This window comes from Orcinus orca, chromosome 11, assembly GCF_937001465.1.
Source record: "Orcinus orca chromosome 11, mOrcOrc1.1, whole genome shotgun sequence".
Taxonomy (NCBI): domain Eukaryota; kingdom Metazoa; phylum Chordata; class Mammalia; order Artiodactyla; family Delphinidae; genus Orcinus; species Orcinus orca.
The window spans coordinates 24586635-24607552 of NC_064569.1; the positions used below are offsets into that span (position 1 = coordinate 24586635).

The 20918-nt window shown below is 42.3% G+C and overlaps 1 protein-coding gene across 5 annotated transcripts in view; it reads right to left on the reverse strand.

Moving 5' to 3' along the window:
• TMTC1 (transmembrane O-mannosyltransferase targeting cadherins 1) overlaps positions 1–20918 on the reverse strand; it is a 260735-nt gene that overhangs the window by 70759 nt on the left and 169058 nt on the right. For 4 of the 5 annotated variants that reach the window (XM_049694189.1, XM_049694188.1, XM_004270883.3 and 1 more), the window contains 2 exons: positions 8247–8414; positions 690–803 (listed from right to left, as the gene is read on the reverse strand). In XM_049694189.1, coding sequence (XP_049550146.1) covers positions 690–803; positions 8247–8414 — 282 coding nt within the window. The remainder of the gene's footprint in view (positions 1–689; positions 804–8246; positions 8415–20918) is intronic. The other variant, XM_033430160.2, reaches the window with a different exon arrangement.

Below are 20918 nucleotides of genomic sequence, written 5' to 3' on the forward strand. Positions count from 1 at the left end.
AAAAGAGTACCTAAGAGCAATGCAGACAGCTGCTGGTAACGCAGACCTTAAATTTGAATTTCCCTTAAAAGTCATCTCTAAAGCCATGTTTGGTATATTCTCTTTCAGTGGATGAGTATAAGGAGAGTGTCAGGGCTGTTCATATTTTAAATTTAAAAAAATTTTTAAAACATTAGAAAAGCATATACTGTATATATATATTTATGTATATATATACCTTATTAACATATTCCCAATACGGTAGTCAAGGGTCTCCTCATTTTCCTTCTCTTTAATACAATTATCAGAGTATTTTATTTTATACTCCAATGTCTTTATAGAAACCCCCTTAGATATTTATGTAAAGAGGGAAGCCTAAGTTGGGAAGAATTCACTGGAGTAAATATCCTGAGAACTTACGAGTATGTTTTTGACAACCAACTCTTATTGGTCTGTATATGTGTATTCAACTGTGTCACTTCACTGCATAATGTGTAGCAATGGAAATTTTTACAAGAAAACACTAAAAGTTAAAAGCAAGGTAGACTTAGACTCAAACACTGAGCCCAAAGACTTGGAGTCCCAGATCTATACCGTCTCCAAGATGTTCACTGTCAAGAGAAACAAACAACCCCCGAAATACTGGGAGGGGTGAGTGAAATAAACAAGGGCCTAAGAAACACAACAGCCGACACCCATCTGCTGCTTACTTGAGGGCCGTTCTGTAGTGGTAGATGGCTTCCCTGTTCCGACCCTGGTCCTTCAGGAAATTGGCGTAGTTGTAGTGAACCTTGGCATTGTGGGGCAGAGTCTGAACTCCAGACCTAAAAATTAATAAATTTTAAAAAATGAGTAACAAAGAGTACTGCTTAAGAATGTTGTCAGTTTCTTTCATGTTTTACTCACAGTTTCATGAACCTGTATTTGAAATGTCCATTGCATCCATCAAGGCCAAGTCTTCCAAAATTTGTGGATTATATGAGTTACTAAACATGTTTCTGTGGAAAACAGTGAAGGCTGTGCACAACTGTGCACAACTAAACAAACACGCTGACTGCACATGAAGCAGAGGTGGCAGGATGTGGTAAGAGATGAGTCTTTGGGGGAACAACCCAGGATGCTCAGGTTAATTCAGTTTTTTCCCTCCTTCCTTCATTTATAGCCTTCCTTTTTTTAAAAAAAAAATTGAGATTGTCTATAAAAATAAATCATTACAAGAGGGATGACTGTAGACTGACTTCCCTACTAAGGTTTACTGGAGATAAACGCTTCCCATGTAATAAACCAGGGCTAATTAAAAAAAAAATACAGGTATGATTATTCTACAAGTTGCAGATAAGGAAAGGAGGTTTTGCTCAGAAAGGTTAAAAACTTTGCTTAAGTGGTGAGTGTGTTAGTGTGCTCGAGCTGGTAAAACAGGATACCTGGGGAGCCCCAGAGGGTAACACTGAAGCTTTGAAGATGACACAAGGAGGAAGACATGCTGTCGTTTGTAGCTGCCTCACAAAGTCACCCTGCACGAGATCAGATAGCTGGTAACTGGCAGGGATGGGATTCTGACCCAAGGACTTTGCTCCTAGAGTCCCTGTTCCCTTACCTGCAAGGAGGTGGTGGCAGGGGTAGATGGGTTTGGGGGCTGTCTGGAAAGAAAACTCCTGGAACCTACATGGGTTAAATGCTGGAATGGGGCAGGTGATGACAGAGAGGAAGCAGAAAGGATAACAACCTAGTTTCCGGCAACTGAACTTTAAATGCCCTTCCTCTTCTAGGTGACATATTTTCATTTAATTTTTAATTCAAAGGTAAGAACACTAGGGGAACGCCATACAAATTAAACCTGTTAGGATAATACGTCAGGGTATTGTAAGCTTTGTTGAAATAACAGCCCCTTAACGTTATAAACCAAGAAAAAAATTGTTTTTAATTCAAAAAGAAATAAATTAAAATGTCCAAAGGCAAAAAAAAAAAAAAAAAAAAAAAAAAAGCCCAGTCCCTTAGGACCAGCAAAGACTGTTCCACCTAAAATCCACTGGCCAAGTGCTTGAGGAACTCTCCAGAGGAGAGAATTTACAGGGAGTGTGGGCAGCTAGCAACCAACCCAAGGGCAGCATCATGTGACAGCAGCAGACTTCAACTTACACAGAGCTGTTATGGTGATGTCAAATGCACGGCAGTAGCTAGGATGTTTTGTTGTGTGTGGGGTGCGGCTGGAAACAGATGGGCTGTAAATCTGTATTAACAGCAGTTAGACCCCAGATCCTCTTCCCCACCAGGCACATCCAGGTGAGTATTTCCTCTATTCTTTCCCCATCCCAGCAAAAGGCAGGATATTTACTCTCTAGAAAAGTTGAATCAGAGAGATCAGGAACAACAGGTACAGTTGAGGGCCAGAAGAGCTGTACCTCCAAGGTAGATTAAGTGAAAATATATATTCTGAACAGTGGAATCTCCCTCACCCCATTATACCCATGTAAAACTCTGCATACTGGAAGCCAGGATTGGACTCCGCGGAGGAGATTGGAGGAATCCTCTCACTGGAAACCACTGACCCAAGACAAAAGATTTACAAATGCTGCCATTTGGATGCCAGTGAAATCATCAATCTCCTTCAATTACCTTATGGCGAAGCTCACCAGCTAACACACAAAGCTAGAATTTTAATATAACATTTCAAATGGACATTACCCAAAGTACATTAGGTCATGGGGGCAGGACCAAGTTCAGAGTGATAGTAATGGCTTTTTAAAAAATCCAATTTCTATACAGGAAAGTGTCTGATTTTTCTATGCAGAACTAAATAGTGCATGGTACAGGGAGATTTTAAAGTAACTTTGATTTCAGCATAGATATAACTGGCATATTTATTGGAATTGATCCTCCCTTCTGTGTGATTAGCATAGCTGCTCTACTACGTTTCACCTGAGTTCAGCCTGTGGAAAAGCGTCCTTGCTAAGATGAGGGCATTGTTCAGTGATGGCAGGATGGAAGTAATAATATTTGTAGCAGGCAAGCAGGCATGGGTGGAGTAACTGAAATCCTAAGAACACACTGCTTTTCCCATTATTGTTTTTGACCTTTACGTTCTCTCTGTGATATTTTACTGCTACGTTTTTCCAGTCTCTCATTTTACAATAAACAGTTTGTGAAAAAAGGAAAATAAACAATTGACCAAAGGCAAAACTTTCCAGGTCACTCTGACTGGCCAAGTTGCTCCCTCCTTCCGGGGTCAGCCTCATCAGTTTGCTTTTGGGATGCTGTGATTGAGTCGTCCCAACTGTCTTAACAGAACGTGCAGCCTTACACATATTTACTCCATAAGGAAATGTAGGATTCATAAGTTATGGGGCTGGATCCCAAATCCTATTAATAACTACAACAAGGATTATGAATTAAGGCCTCCCTTTGAACTCAGGATCTTAATTCATGCACTTTGCATTTCTCCCTCACACCTCTCGTTTGCAGAAGACTTGAAAAATAACAGAGATATCAAGCCACTTCTATCAGGTATCTCTCCAAGTTTGTAGAACATCAGTTTGTTTTGTTGGCATTACTGGAACAATAGGTCAGGAGAATCACCCCCAAATTCCTGATTAGAAAACAAACATTTAAAAAAAAATGTTCAGCCAGAGGTTAACAGGAAAGTGAGAATTTATGGCTCTCCTCAGTTGTGACCCTGTTTAACCTGAGGTTTCCAATGCCACAGTCAGGTTAGCCAGTGCTTATGGAGGCCCATTTTGAATCAAGTGCTGAGCTAAGCGTCCATTTCCATGGGCTACCTCCTCTCGCCCTTTCAACAACCTATCCGATGGGTAGTATTACTGTACCTCCCATATGATGAGGAAACTGAAGCTCAGAGAGATTAAGACCATTTTCTAAGGTTACAGACTGAGTAAGTAGTTGAGCAGAGATTTCAACCAAGATCAATATAAGGTCACAATCGTTCCTGAAGTCGGTCAACGTTTGATAAACCAAAAAGGTACCGCAAGATACTAGAAACATTAGAATTTCACTGGTAAACAAACTATGGCCTGATGGGCCACAGACACATCAATGTGTTTACCTTTTTACATAGATGTCTTTGGCCTCTTTCCCGAGACAATGGCAGAGCAGCTGCAAAAGAGACCATAGGGCCCACAAAGCCTCAAATATTTACAGTCTGGCCTTTACGAAGGAATTTGCCAATCCCTGGTTTATGTTCTCTGCCCTGGGAGGTCTGCTTATCTCTCTGGCTCAGCAATTCAGAGAGGAGGAAAGAGAAATGTATTTCCTACAGGGAGGGAAGAAGATCTAGGCCATAAATTCTTAACTGGTGGTCCACGGATCACTTAAATAGTTCATGAATGAGATTAAGAGAGATCCCAAACTGGATGCAAAAGGAAACATGCTGGCTTTGTCTTTCTAAGTATTTTGAAGATTTGGGGGCGTGGGAAGAAAAGATTTCATCAAATTGTGTTATTTTGGTACCAAAATATAAAAGTCTGGGCTATCACTAGAAGCTAGGCACTTACCCTCTCCTCAGGTTAGATAGCAGAATAATCTCCTGTTCTGGGAACTAAAGAAAATGTACCTTGCAGCTATGATTATGAACATCTCTCATTCTGTCTCTGTCTGTTTCTGTCTCTCTGTCTTTCTCTGTTTATATTGGGATTAGCTTAAGTTAGAAAAGATAAAACAAAACACAGGTGTGGTGAAGTATTTGTATTCTTTGGCTTTTACATCAGATTTGGGTTCAAACCTGACACCTCCTTTTCACAGCGATTTCGTCTTGGACAAACCACTCTCTCTCTGAGCCTCTGATGAGACACAAGTGCTGGGTTCTTGTGCTTTTGTGTGTGAGGTTTTTGCCAATAAAAGTACAAAGCTGTGAGGGGGAACTTCCATCTGTATCTCCTAAAAATACATCACTCAGTGGGATCCTTTTTGTGACAGGAGGCCTCAGCTGGAAACCCTGGAATTGGACTGAAATTTGGATTGTCTCTAACACAAAGGTCTGTCCTAAGGTATTCTGTAAGATCGTTCATAGTATTGCCAAGCACAACCACTCCATGTAATTAGAGAGGCCTCAACGAGACCATATGACCTAGGATGGTCAATGGGTTGATAGTCTGGAAGAGAGGAGAACACAGAAACAGGGCCTCTGTCAAGGACATCACCTCATCTAGAACTACTGCAACTTCTTCTTAGTTGGCCAGCTCTTGGTTTGGGCCATTACGGCTAATTTAGGCTTTCCTTATCCTTCCAGACAGAGCTCAGGTCTACAAGAGAATGGTCCTTGAAGGCTTGGGTTGGTCCCAGTCACCTGCCTGCACTTACACAGCACCCTGCTCTGCCTCTGTCTACCACCTGCTACATTACATTAAAATGTGTACATGTGTCTGACTCCCATCCAGACTTCAGGCTCCTCTAGTGTCTCGCCCCACGCCCTGCTCTCTCATGTCCTAGAACACAGTGCAGAGCAATAATCTGAAAGCCTTACACAGTGTTTATCATACTGCCCTATGCATCTCTCACATACTCTACTCAGAAGATAGACACTATCATTATTCTAAACTTAAAAAATTTTTCCTTTTTTAAAATTTATTTTTTAATTGAAGTATAGCTGATTTACAATGTTGTGTTCGTTTCAGGTGTACAGCAAATTGATTCAATTATACATATATACATATATGTATATATATATATTCTTTTTCAGATTCTTTTCCATTATGGTTTATCACAGGATATTGAATATAGTTCCCTGTGCTATATAGTACATTCTTGTTGGTTATCTATTTTATATATAGTAGTGTGTATATGTTCATCCCAAACTCCTAAATTTTAAAATAAAGGAACTAAGGCATGGAGTGGTTAAGTAACTCACCCACGATCACACAGCTATTAAATGGTAGAACTTGGAGGAAAGCCAGAAAGCCTCATTCCAGACCCCACACCAGCCACTAATCCTATCTTGCCTCAAAGATTCTTGGTAAATGTTCAACTGATCTGAACATTACTCAGGAAAGATGAATACATATAAACAGCTGGTCTTGAAGGAAAAAGAATAAACTTAAAGCCTCAGATACTTAAAAGTTTCCCCAGGACATAAATAAATTATAACAGGAAAAGTTTTCTAAAAATTATTGATAGCTTTGATTTGCACATTACACAAAATTCCATTTGATCACCAAAGGCCTCCCAAGACACAAAGTCTCTTTAAGCACATATGTGGAATGCCTGTTTTAGTAATCAACTGTTCACTTCCTACATGCTTCCATCTAAAAAACCAGAAGCCTCTGCATACAAGGTCAATGAGATTTTTGTTTTTCTGTTTTCCTTTTTTTTAAAATTGCTGGCATCAGCTGTACAGGGTTTGAACACTAACTTGTTATCCTTGAGATAAAATGCTGTCTGCCAAAATCCTTCCTCAGAGTTGCACTGATTAAGCAGTAAACATCATTAGAAAATACAATCAATCTTAGTACCTTTATTCAAGGAAAGGATTTAACACGGGGCAGAATCATTTTAAAGTTTCTCATAAAAGCACTGACTATTGAAAGTGAAAGAAAAAATGAATTAAGCCAACAGAAACCAGGAGGAAGTTATATTCCTGAACTTCCATGCCCCTGTGTTTACAGAATGACCTCAGCAGTGGGCAGTAAGAGGGAACAAGTCCATTGTAGTCTGTGAGAACTGCACTGAGGTCGGGGGTATGACGGGGAAGGAACAGAATCTGAAGCCTAAAAGTGATATACAATTCCTAGAAAAAAACCCACAGGACAACAGGTCCCTATAGTACCCCCTGAAGTAATGATGGTGACAATGATAATGATATAGTAACAGTAAATAAACTGATAAGATGTGCATGCATGCCAGACTAATTTTTTTTCTATTAAAGAAAGTTAAATTGCCAAATAGCAAAATCAGATATATTGTTTTAAAACGGTAGAGGTGTACAGTGAACATGTGTCTTACTCCTTCATTCGTTCATTCACTCATTCACTCACTTCTAGCAGCCCAGAGTCTGTGTCCTTTTCCGGTGCTTGGGTTTCCTGTGGGGAATTCCCTCTTGCTGTGACATCTCAGTGGAAGCCCAGGGGCTCTGCCTGCCCTAACTCCCCCCATGGAAGTCAGGGGAGCGTCTTTGGCCAGTTCTGTCATCTCAGTGCCCTAGTGGGGACAAGGGGCAGGCACACGACCTAAGCTCAGGCTTAGTCAGACGATTTTCTTTTCCTAGGACTGTGATGTGAAGAGAGAGAAAATTGGGGTACATTTACCCTCCATTCTTTCCTTTGCAGATGCCCAGGTCGCCTCAAGACAGACTATCCAGACACCTGTTTCCCGTCTGCTACATGCTTGCTTCCTCACCTACTCCCCAATTCTGTGCGCTCTCCTATGCTCTTTCCATATTTTCTGCTTTTGAAAGTGATTCCAACTCTGTTTCAGTTGTTTGCCTCCAAAGAATAAGTGTTGGGTACTGGCTGATTAGGGAACCAAAGAAAAACCATGTTGACAGAACTGGCCAACTGGGTCATAAGTGAGGACAGAAGCTGGAAGGGGTCAAAGACTAGGGACCCCTGGGAGACTGGGAAATACTGCTGGGCGGCCAGGTGTGGCTGAGCCACGGAGGCCAGGTGAAGGTCACCAGGGCTATGACATCAAGGACACAGACTAAGCCCAGAAACACTGCATGATGAGCAACCCAAAGGATGTTTTATACTTTACAACAAGTTAGGGCTATAAACTGGCATTGCTATATTCAGAAACAGCTTCTACACCACATAAAAGCCTACCACGAGATGAAAAAGCCTTTCACTTCCTTGTTCACGATTAATGTTCAAAACAAAGCAACTAGATTACAGATCACAACTTAATATCCTGGAATATTCTGCATCTCTCTTCCTTCTGGCTGTGTGCTCACCTTTCTCATTCACTCAGCTGAACAATGCCATTGGACTTACTGACCAATCTTATTTTGTTGATGGCTGATTTTACAGCCCAGCTCATTATCAAGACTTTCCATCTCAATTCACAGACCCAAAAACCTTCCCATGAGCCTTATTTCCATTAATTCACTTACAGTGAGCTCCCGTAAAATTTTATATAATATCATTTAAAAAAATTAAAGTTAAAACCCAAAATAAGATGACATCTTCCATTTAAAATTTTACTAAAAAACGTTTCTGGATTGATAAATATTGCCAGATCCATGTCGCCTCGTTTGTTTGGAAACAAATGCGTCAGCAAAGAAATAAATGGGAAGAGATTCCCTTTTAACCCTCTAGTCATACCTGAATAGGGACTCTCTCGACAGCCAAATTTCATTCTGTTTCATGGTTTTCCAGGAGAAAAGCAGCAGCAGCAGCACAGTGGACACGCTCAGGGTGGCAGCCCCACAGCGATTCAGCCACGTGCACAGCTTGCTCATTCCATGCACGAAAAGGATGCAGTAGCCCATGCTGGAAAACAGGGTGGAGAAGCAGGTGACTTTGGGGTGCAATGGAGGCCCCTGAGTATTCCATCCCATGCAACTAACTTTTCAAACAGAGCTTGTCCTGTGATAGAAAACACAGACATAACCCGCCCTGTCTGACACATTTCCACGTTAGAGCTCAAATGGGCTCTACCAGCACACTGGCTAGTTCTCTGGCACAAGTGTGGAGAATGACAGGTTCACCTTGCAGGCTCACATTGCCCTGAATTTCTGCAGCTCAGGCATCCAGAAAAGTCCATCCTGTGTGTCTTGGGTCTTGACTGGACCCTCTGACTCAGGCTCCCTTATGTTCCTGACATTGTATAACCCTACTGGCACCATGTGTTCAAATTTGGACCCTGAGGCTTTGTGGGAGACAGTCCCTGGGGGGGACTATCAGGTCCTGGAAGGGATGCTGGTCACCAAGGGGCATTGAGTTTGGTCTCCGGACGTGCCACCTAGTATATCCCCATTCTGGCCAAAGTCCTTACGCTGAAGGAAGATCCTCCCACAGGCGGGCTTCTGAGCCTCACAGCGTGCAGCCTATCACAGACAAGCTGCACTGATCCGATTCTCATGCTGATTCTGGCTCAGCTTTGCCAACAGACACGAAGAATCCCTCACGTTACCGGAGTGGGGCTTTGGCACGTTGATAGCACATCTCTAAAAGCTTTGGCTTGGTGGATGGAATGTGGTCCCTCGCATCACCTGTGCACCTGCAGAGAGGCTTCCTGCCTGCCGACTGGCCTCAGAAAAACACATTTAGTCTGTACTCATTGTGCTGTGTGTATTTTAGTCAAAACTCATTTCTTTCCAAAGACAATAATACAAATTATTATAGAATATTTTAACAATGAAGCAAGCTTGTGTAAAGAAATCCTATGTTAGTCAGACACTAATACTATAAGAAGCCCTAAATTAATATAACTCATTTACTTGTTCAATTAATTATTTGTTCTCTCTCTAGTATGTGACTGGCAGTATGCTGAGCACTAAAAATACAATTATGAGTAAAACACAGATTATGTGCCTGCCACTGTCACAGGCACCAAGAATGTTATCAGTGGGTAAAACAATCATTCCTATCCTCCTGGAACTCACATGGATGGGAAAACAGCCACCAAGCAAGTAAGACCCAGAGTAGGTCACACTGAATATGATACATTAGGTGGAGAAAAATCAAGCAGGAAAGTGAAGGAGGGAGACCAGGAGGGGAAGGAAGGTGAGATATTCATATGGGCGGTCAGGGGAGGCCTCACTGAAAAAGTGACATGTGAAGAGCATACTGAAAGGCAGGGGGCGCACCCTGCAGGCACCCAGATCCCCAGTGGCCGCTCTCTTCTCCCCCTGCGTTCGTAAAGCAGCATCTCTGAGGAGCAATGTTAATCGAGCACATCTTCTGTGCCGAGTACATTCTCTACAGGAGCTCAGTTCATCCTTATATCCCTGGGGGTCACTGTTAGCAGCATTAAACTCCTGAAGACACTGAAGAAGAGAAGCGAACGCATTTGCTGAATTCGGTCACACAGCTCATGTCCAGTAGAGCAAAGACAAAACCCCCGGAATTCCGGATTCCAGAGCCCACACTCCACCTGCTGTCCTGACATTGGGGTTCTGCCTTGACTGCTGTGTTCCTCACACCTTATCACACAGCTTCACCTACTTCCTTCCCAATCACTCCATACATGACATCTCAATGCCATGTCATTAACTGCCTCCTTGTAGGAAACAGCTGTCATCTGGCAGAGCGGTGGGGAAGGGAAACACTGGGATTCCAACAGCTCCAGAGCAACGGCCACCAAGTGGCAGAACACGAGGATAATGAAGATGACAGCAACCAGATTAGCTATTTTGTACGTTTGCATGTTTGTTGAGTACTCCCTACGTGTCGGGCACTGTGCTAAGATCTTTATGTGGGCCTGTCCAATACTTGTAGGGTCTGGAACAAGGACAGTACTGGCTTTAAATATATTATCTGATTAAAAAACTCAATCCTCAGTATCTCCCACTTCATAAATGAGGAAACTAAAGCTTAGAGGACTTAAATAACTTGCCCATAGCTCCAAAAGCTAGGAATAGTGTCAGATCAGAAGTCCCACGGCCCTAACGCTGTGCTATAATTCAGGAGTGGGCAAACTTTTTCTGTAAGAGGCCAGAGAGTAAATATTTCAGGCCATATGGGCTCTGTCCTTCCTAGTCAACTCTATCTTCGTAGCAGGAAAGCAGCCATTGACACTTATGTAAACGAATGGGCATGGCTGCGTTCCAACAAAATGTATTTATAAAAACAGGCGATGGGCCAGATTCCACTCACAGGCCACAGTTGTTGAGCCCTGCTACAGCCAAAACGAAGGAGAATACCATTCCTTCCACTCAGCACAGGCATCGGGATCAAGTAACATAATCATTTTTTTTCAGAAGTCCTTGTATTGACATATGGTTTAAAGAAATGCTAAGCCATATAAAATCATCTCCACTTAAGTTTGCAAATTTCTTAGAGGGTATCACATTCTTAAAAACTTGAACACAATATCAGAGATTAAGATGCTTCTCTATTATGACATTTCATCTTTCAACATCTGCTTTACTGCAGATCTCAGCTGCAGGGGGGTAGGACTGCTCTCTCCATTACTGGGGCAGGGCAAGTCCTCATTTTGAAAGTGGAAAATCAAGCAAATGAGAAACTACATACTTTTCTGACCTCCAGGGAAATGAAACCAGACTCCAGTTTGGTCTGCTTAACCTGGTTAAGGAAAATCTGGGCTCTGACCAGAGACCTCCCCAGAGAGCCCAAAGGAGTCAGTGTAAACCACTGACAACTGCCAACATCATAACCTGGAGAACCAAGAGCCCAGCTGGCTGCTGAATGGCTTAGCTCAGTACCGAGAAACATTTTCAAAGCACGCTTGAGAGGCACCACGGCTGTCCCAGAGAAAGCAGCACAGAGATGATCTCTTGTTCACAGGCCACAGGGATCTGCAATTTTGAATGGATTTTACTGACAAGCTGCTCAGCCCACAGTGCTTATAAAAACTAAAGAAAGCTGCATCTCTCCTTTAAAAAATGCAAATCCAAAGAGAATTGAATAGGAAATATCAATCAACAACGTCTGTCCTTTCAAATTTGAATAGAAAATGTTTAAACCTGTTGTTTGAGAACTTTGAGTAGTTAGTCGTCGTGTAGACAGTACAAATGTACTTTCATGCTCTTAAGTGATAAAAGAACAACATTTCCCCTTCCCATTTACATCAACCCTGGAGAGATGACAATTTTCTATGACTGGGCCAAGTATTTTATGATGTTTGTTACGGCTTCACTTTTTGTTTTATTATATGCAGCAAAGAGAAGTGTTTTGCTATTAAGTAGAATTGAAATTCTACCTTTTAACTTAACAAGCTCAAACAACCCACTGAGAGTATCTATAAATAGCATTAATGATACAAGACAGACACATTCCTCCTATTTTATTACTCTAAAAAATTCCCAACTTTAGATAGTTTAAATGAAACATGTCCCTAATGAACTTCATGTTGATCTGTTGAATCCCCATCTGGCAAATTATCTGACCTTCAGATCTTATTCTGGTCTCATGAATGTTGACCCCAAATGGTTAAACAATAAAGCCCTGGAACCATGAGCCCCAAATAGCTGTTTGACGCTATAGCACAGGAAGCCCCAGGGAGACAATGGTGGCTCCTCAGATCAGATTGAACCTGGAAGCTGGCCCAGGTTCATTAGTGTCCCCATTTCTTGCCTTTTCTTTTTTATCTCAAACATTTGATGGATGGGGAAATTTCCCAAAAGACTGAATGCATTTGGATGTGAGAGTTTATTCACATTCCAAGAAAAAGGTATCTCTCATGCATTTCCTTAACTCCCCGTCCTAGGGGTGCTGGGCTGGGTATGAAAAGCTTCTTTACATTCACTTCTCCGTAAATAGATTTGTTCTGTTCTTTTCTCGGCATTACCTATGGAGCAAACTGGGAGAAAAACCCTTTGCTTTCACCTCCTGAGAGCCTGCTAATTCTCTTTTACCTCTTTGAAGATGACATGCTTCCTCTCAACCTCCCAGCTCACCTACCAGCTCTAAAATTTATGAGACCTCCAGTGGTAAGTAAGGCAGGGTCTGGATCAGAAAAAAACCCGTTTGCCTCTCAATTCTGACACTTACTGTTGTTTGATTTCAGACAAATTATTTATTACCCGGTTCTTAATTTTCTTATTTTGTAAAAGGGAATAATAATTTTACACTGTGCACAATTGATGATACACACTAAACAATAAATAGCATTAATATTACGTTATAATAATAACAATATTATTAGGGCATTATTTTCTGCTAAATAGAGTAGAAGTCAGGAAATGTGCAGAGTTTACATGTATTCCAGGTGGAAACAGATAACTCTGTATTTGGCTCCTGTAAATGTAGTAACTTCCTAAGGTAACTAGAGCACTACTAGGTGTAGGGGAACAAAAGTGTTCTAGTGCAGACTTTGGGGGTTTGCAGCGAGGAGAAGGATTTCATTGGAGAATAAAGAGTCTAGAACTGGGTCTAGAAAGCTGGGTTCGTCTCTGACACTGGTGAGCTCTGTGCAACAGATTTCCTTACAGAGCCTTATCGGGCCTTAGTTGTTTGTATTACAAGGGCTAAATATTGCCTGCCTTCAAGGCAGCTTAAAATGCAGCTACCTTGAAAGGTTGTTGCATGGAGTAAATGAAATAATATATGTGGGTGTGCTCTGTGAACTGAATACAAGGTATCCGTGTTCTCAAGGGCAGTGTCTATGTGTTCATGTGTGTATTACTACATCAATAAAATATGTGGTAGATCTGTAAATACACCTCAAGAAACCTAGTTTATCAAAGTCCAGATTGACCCAAACTGTCTAATTTACAGGACAATGTAAGTCTTTTAGGAGCATCCACCAAGAACACCCTTAAAACTTCAAAATACCTTGTACGATATTGTTGGCTTCTGAAAGGTATGACTCATACATCATTTTTATAGAACAAACTACTGAAGAAAACAAGGTACACTGGTCATATGTGAAATACATACGGCCACATATTTAAGTTAATGAACGTTCATAAACCTCGACCACAAAAAGCACTAAGCAAATCTTCCCTTAGATCCATTTCAAATCTTTCTCTATTCTGTCTATCTTTGTGAAAGTGAAGGAAATGAAAAACATAAACTCTTCGGTGAACTAACGCATAATGAAGAGGCTTTTGTATTCAACTTTGATAAGAAATAAGGCATTAACTGTTTGGAAGTTCGGGCCAGTTTTTAAGGATAGAGTACTGTTTTATTCATTTTTTCAGGCTAAGCACCTGCATGTAAGAGGGGCTGCTTCCTAAGTGTGATTGAACATTGCGGTGGAAGGTACCGGAAACTAACATGGAAACAAAAGTGAACTTAAAAATGAATCAATCCAAGTCGAGCCCAAAGATGACTTATCACCAGCAGTACTGTCCATACTCAGGGTGCAGTGTTTCCCTGCGCAAGCACCTTCACCCGAGCCTGGCTTACTTCCCTCTCAGCCTGGTTCCAGTAGCCACAACAAATTTTCCATCTGGGCCTGAGAGGCCTTTTGGCCAAAGCCAAGCACCTCCCAAGTCACTCTGAATCTAATTCTAAAAAGTCAGAAAAACAATCTTTCTCAACCCTCGTACAGTATACTCAGCTCTAGGACCTGAATTCTGCCATTTCTTCCATAAACCACCATAGAGTCAGGCATCTTCACTTTTGAAGCAAAGGCATTAATGGACAATTCATTAGTTGTTGCCGTCCCCTCGTCTCTTCCCCTATATTAGCACAGACCTGACTGTACATGCTGTGTCATATGTCCAGTGTTCTTTAATTTTCTACAATACTCTCTAATGAAGCATCTATTTTTCTGGGTATTATGAGAAAACACAAACATACAAAATGGTGGTCCCAACTCTCATGAGGGCAAGACAATCCAGGTTTCTAAAACAGTGGGGAGGATATTTTAAGATTACTAAGATTTGTATAAGAGGTCACTGGTTTGAGATGTATTTCCCAGCACAGAATCCAAGAGCAAAGGAAAGAAATAGATTCACGACAAGGGGTCTTAATGGAAGGGAGGTTGAAATGGCAACACTTAAATCCATTCACACCCTCCAGGCAGGTGACTGGGTGTGTGATACCCACAAGCTAGTCTCTCCTCCGCTCCCAGGGGCACGTTTCATAACCTCCTCCAGTTTTATGTTTCAGAATGCTAGCCTGCTAAGTTAGGGGTGTTCACTTTTTTAAAACATTGAGATATAAGTGACATATGACATCATATTAGTGTCAGGTGTACAACATCATGATTTGATATTTCTGTATATTGCAAAATGAGCACCAGAATAACTCTAGTTAACACACATCACCTCACAGTTACGATTTCTTTTTCTTGTGATGAGAACTTTTAATATCTAATTCTCTTAGCAACTTTCAAACATACAATACAGTATTATTAACTAAACATTACATGCCCAGGACTTATTTAACTTATAATTGGAAGTTTGTGCCTTTTGACCCCCTTCACCCATTTTGCCCACCCCTCATTCCCTGCTTCTGGCAACCACCAATCTGTTCTCATTGTCATGAGCTGAGTTTTTTTTTTTCCTTTGGGGTTGTTCACTTTTGAGCGCATGAAGTTAAAAAAGAAACAGAGGTTTATAGTACTGAAGGAGGAGGGGGAAAAGGGCTGGGAAGGAGAGGCCTATACTCTGCTACGTTGATTTCCTTCCACTTTGACTCACCCAATCTCCTCATTTGTACAAGGCAGACTGAAATAATGACTTGCAATTACCTAGCATAGCTTACAGCAATTTGCACATATATTATTCCATTTAGTCTCATCTGAATTCAGATTCTACTCTCCAAATTTTACGTTCAAATCCTGGTTTCCAAGACATTTGCTGTTCTCCATTAAGGACTCGGACATAAACATTCATCTTTTATAACTAACAGGGTTCTCTAATAGTAAGGCCATGATTCCAGTCTAGTAAATAACTGTTCAAGTTTATCCTCACTTTGTGCCGTTGGCTGAGCACAATTCATTGAGCACAACAGATTGGCCAACTGATCCTCAGCCCATTTGCACACTGACCTCCTCTCAGCTCACTCATTCCCACCATTGCTCTGTTCTATGTGACCTACAATCTCCAATTTTGTAACACAGTCAGTTGAGTCCCTCAGCAAAGCCCTGCTGCTTCCTTCCTGGAAGGAAGAACTCATACAGCACTCACCCTCACCATGACCTGGTGACCATTACCAAGTCCCGTGCAGCCCCAGGACCCTCCCTACCTGGGCACTGCCCTGGAAAGTGGCCCTCACCGGACAAGGTCTACCTCCCAGATCTCATTCCTCTTCTGAGTTCAGGTCTCAAGGGGATGAACACATTGAAGTCAAATCTTCCCATCCTTACCCCATGGTATTCTGAGGAACAACTTTAATGGACTTTTGAAAACCCAGTGTAGGGGGACAGAGGGACACACTGGACTCAGTGCCAGTCACCCTGTGAGCAACCTTACCTGTGCTCTGAGCCCGGTTTCGATATTAGGCTTCAGCACAATTCCTGAGTCTCTCCTCACGACTTGATACAGATACACAAATGTCTGACCTGTTCTCATGGCTGCAACCTCTCTTGATAAGCTGCCTGCACCATGGCCCCATGGACGGGGCATCTGCCATTGCTCTTGTTGCCCCGCCCCAGTGTTTAGGCTCCTATTTCCTACTGGCACATACTCCTCACTGATGCTTGTCCATGGGAACTTCTAAGCAACACATGTTCCTGCTGCTTATGAGGACACCCTATCAGCTCACGGAGGAGGCCCCACACCAGTGCTGCCCAGACCATCCCCTAGTGCCCACTGCCAGGCCCTTCAGAGAGCCTGTCCTCGTGGCAGATGAACTTCCTCTTTGCTCCTGCCTCCCCCCAGGGGACATGTCCCCCTTCCCCTACTTGGGCATCTTGCTGAAACTGAGCAGGACGAATATGTGTTTCAACTCCTAAGAGGAAAAATTCATGCTTTCCACAAGGTTATTCTAAGTCACAAAGAGTTGAACTTGGGAGCTGAAAGGGACCTTCGAGACCATGCAGTACTATGGTAACTGGAGTTCAGATTTCCCAAACCAGCAAAATGTCCAAAAGGAGGGAGTTGGGTGGGGGAGGAGGAACTAATGGAGGGCTGCTCTCATCATGCAGGAAGAGAAAGGATATTTTAAATTTATTTATTTTTATTTTATTTATTTTTTATTTTTGGCTGTGTTGGGTCTTCCTTGCTGCGCGCGGGCCTTCCCCGGTTGCGGTGAGTGGGGGCCGCTCTCCGCTGTGGTACGTGGGCCTCTCACTGTGGTGGCCTCTCCCGCTGTGGAGCACAAGCTCTAGGCGCATGGGCTTCTGTAGTTGCGGCTCTCGAGCTCCAGAGCGCAGACTCAGTAGTTGTGGCGCACGGGCCTAGTTGCTCCACGGCACGTGGGATCCTCCCAGACCAGGGCTCGAACCCCTGTTCCCTGCCTTGGCAGGCGGATTCTTAACCACTGTGCCACCAGGGAAGCCCGAGAAAGGATATTTTAATACCAAAAATATAGGAAACATATAATTTCATAATTTTTTAAATGAATTGATTTAACTTTATGAAAAACTCACTGCATTATCTTTCTTTCTCTCCTCACCCCCCAGTTTGGCCAGTCCAGAGACAACTGTGGCATGAAGATCTAAGCAACATTAGGGGATTACCGGGCAAGGCCAACACTCAGGTTTTACAGATACGAAAGTGATTCCCCGAGGACAGCCAGGCAGCACAGGACAGACTGGGCTGTGTTGATTCCCAGGTCAGTTCTCCTTCTACTGGCTTTGCTAAAGTAAGGTTTTACTGATATCAAATTATTTCTCTGATGATTTGAGTATTTGGCAAAACTTTGATTCGTTCCCAAATAATCATCACTCTCTTCCAGCAGCTCTGAAGGAGGATATGCATAGATGGCTCATCAGTAGGGATCCCCAGTGTCAGGGGTAGTGTTCTTTCAGAGGTGACATTTCTCACTTTGCATCCTGAGAAATAAATACTGCAGTACTGTTTCAATAGCAACCTGTGTAAGATTAAAAATTCCATTTAGAATTAATAGGTGTGATTTGAAGGTATTTCTCAAAATTGAATATGGAAAAGAGTCACTTGTCTTCCATTTCTCCATGTCTGATGTGTCCATTAGCTTAGGAACTATACAAAACAAATGGCATCTCTTTCTAAGAGTAGGGAAATTTAAAAATTTTCTTTCTTCCCTCAAACACAGGTGGTCTAACTTCTCCTTCTGTGATCCCAGTTTTTCTTGATCAGTTCCATCCACATTATTGGTTCTGCCTTCACTTACTTCTGTCCATTCTTTTCCCCTCTCCACTCATTCATGTTTTCTTAAAGTAGTTTAGGAATTTGCTCTTTGGCACTGAAGCGAATAAATCACCCTTAATCTGGCATGTGAATGGATCTCTGATCACATTCTACAACTTTACTGGAGAGCTCTCAACAACTATTTCTGCTTCATCGATTCTAAGAAATTTTAGTCCTTTGAAGCATTCTAATGTGGTTTTTATAAAATACAAAAAAGTAGCCATTAAATTATACGCTTCTCTTGAGATAAGAATAAGAGATCAAAACTTCTGTGAAAGAATGATTTAAGCCCCAAACTCTCCTGCCTGTTCAAAAAAGACATCCATAAAATTGGCATTTATCACCAGAAGAAAAGATTATTCCAATTTCTTTTGGTGGTAAAACTCTGACCCTAAAGCCATGCAGTGCCAAATAAATTGCCCATTTCTGTCCCTTTTATCCACAGATTTCAAAGTGCAAGTGAGAGGCAGGTGATATTTTGGGTCTGTGCTAGGTTAGGATGGAGGGAGAACAGAAGCTAGAAGATTTAAGTGGCTTGTTCATTGTCAGGCGGAAAGGCAGAGGATGAAAGAGCACTGTTGGTCCGACTCGTTCTGGGCTTTTCTTGTAAAATGGCCAAACCAGCTCCCTGGGATACTTTAATACCAAAAATATAGGAAACTCGCCTGGGCTTCGGTGAGGGTGGACGTGACCTCTGTAGTGTTCAATGGGATCCCAAGGCTGGAAACTTGCTCCTTACCTTGAATATTTAATGAGTAGGAAGTTCACCTACCAACTGAGCTTTCTATTTCATCTTCCTCTTGTTTGCTGAAGTTTTCGAGACAACATGGATTTTCTGCATAAAGATGATGATTTGAATTTTCAAGAAAGCCACAGAGTACATGTTTTCCTCAAAGCACTTGGGTACGAATGCTATGGAGAATGGCTCTTTCTTGTCAAGGTCAATAATGGAAGGAGAGAAGAGAATCTTCCATGCAGAGAAGATTCCCGTGTGTATAAAAGGCTTGGACACATCCTTCAGCATCGTGGAAGCCAGCGTGTAGGTTTATTAAATGCACCGGGCATCACCTGGTGCTCTGGCACCTTCCAAGGAATGCCTGCAGCGTCTGCAACATTCTCTGCAGCCCTGAGGAAGATTCCAGCAGCTCCTTACCCAACTGTCTACCATTCTCCACTGAGATGGGGGAGGCTGGTCTCTGCTGAGTAAAATCTTTTTTTGGAGAAAAGTCCCCATTTTCATGAAAACTGTCAGCATGTATAAACTGCCTCCGATGAAGTCATTAGAAACTCTCTAAAGCCACAGCACAGAAGTTTCCCCACATAGGTTTTGATTTCTGACTCAGCTGCACAATTTTAGATAACAATGGAATCCAGCACCATAATTAAAATGGCTCCCTTGGGGCTTCCCTGGTGGCGCAGTGGTTGAGAGTCCGCCTGCCAATGCAGGGGACACGGGTTCAAGCCCTGGTCTGGGAAGATCCCACATGCCGCGGAGCAACCGGGCCCGTGAGCCACAACTACTGAGCCTGCGCATCTGGAGCCTGTGCTCCGCAACAAGAGAGGCAGCGATAGGCCTGTGCACCGCGATGAAGAGTGGCCCCCTCTTGCCACAGCTAGAGAAAGCCCTTGCACAGAAACGAAGACCCAACATAGCCAAAAATAAAAATAAATAAATAAATAAATAAATTAATTAAAAAAACAAACAAAGAAAAACAGCTCCCTTATGGTGCTACTTATAACAATGACTGTGAAGGAAGGCTGGGGTTTGTGAGAGGTACAATGGCTCTCTCAAAAACTCCTCGGCTTCCTCCAACCCCAGTTCCCCCAAATTTGAGTTAAACTCTCAGGTTTGTGCTCAGAGCTGTGTACCTGGACTAGTGACGTGCCCTCTTCCTCAGCCTCCAGGACCATCTATAAAGGGGCAGGAGACACTTCCACTTCCTAGTCACATGGCCTTGGCATCTGCCAAGACCACGGCTCTGGAGGGGGAAAGAGGCCTGGCTGGGCACAGTGATGATATGGATGTGAATCCAGGAGACGCTGGGCAGTAAAGACAAACCCTCGGAAAACGATGGGTGCTTGACATCAGCACGACGATGTACAGATGCGGGAACTTGGAGAGAAAAGGGCAGCCATCTTTTTAATGAAGACCAGTTTCCTGAAATTGATTTTGGGTGACTCTGCACCAAGTTTGCCAAATGCAGCAAAATCCAAATGGGTTCTGAGAGGCAGGCACTTGCTCTTGGTAATACTGATGTTTTCTTTATATTTCAAACTTTTATTTTAATCCAAATCAGCTTACTCCTAGTGGAAAAAGGGCAGGGCATGACTTTGTCTGTTTTAGAGAAAAGAAATGGAGTCACAAAAAGTTCTATTGAAGATATGGCAGCACAGGAAGAGCCAGAGCTGGCATGATTCTCTGGGTGTTTGGAGGACACACCTACCTGGGCGACAGAAATCCCTGACTTTACATAAGACAGCTCACAAATGGTTGATGACAATATTATGGGCTTCTATAATGTTTACCTGAGGCTCTCTTCCAGAAGAATGAAATTTAACCTCTTGTTTAAAATTCCAGCCCTTTATGTCCTCAAAACATTTTCTCTTGTATTTGGATTAGAAAATCTTACCACACATGCACTCAGAACACCAAGTGCTGTGGATTCAGATCTCAGGACTCTTGAAAGTATCCTGTGCTGATTTCCAAATGGAGTTGAGCTGAAAGTACTTTACTGTGTTCGTATTTTCTTCATCTTTTTCAATTGACGAGACGTTACTATCAGAGAAGCAATATAACCTGGAAGGTGCCAGATCTGTCAGCAGACAAGGATCTCTATTCCACTGCTTTGCCACTTACTAGCTATGTCACTTGGGCAAGTTATTTAACCTCTCAGAGCCCAGGCTTTATTTCTGTAAAATGGGTATAATGGTATTAGCTACATCAGAAAGCTGATATCAGCAATAACACTTGCTATTTATTGAACATGTACAATATAAAGCATTTTATAAGTTTTTTATACAAAACATTTTATAAATGGCCATCTCATTTAATGCCATTAAAATCTCACTGAGTTGGGTGCTATTATCT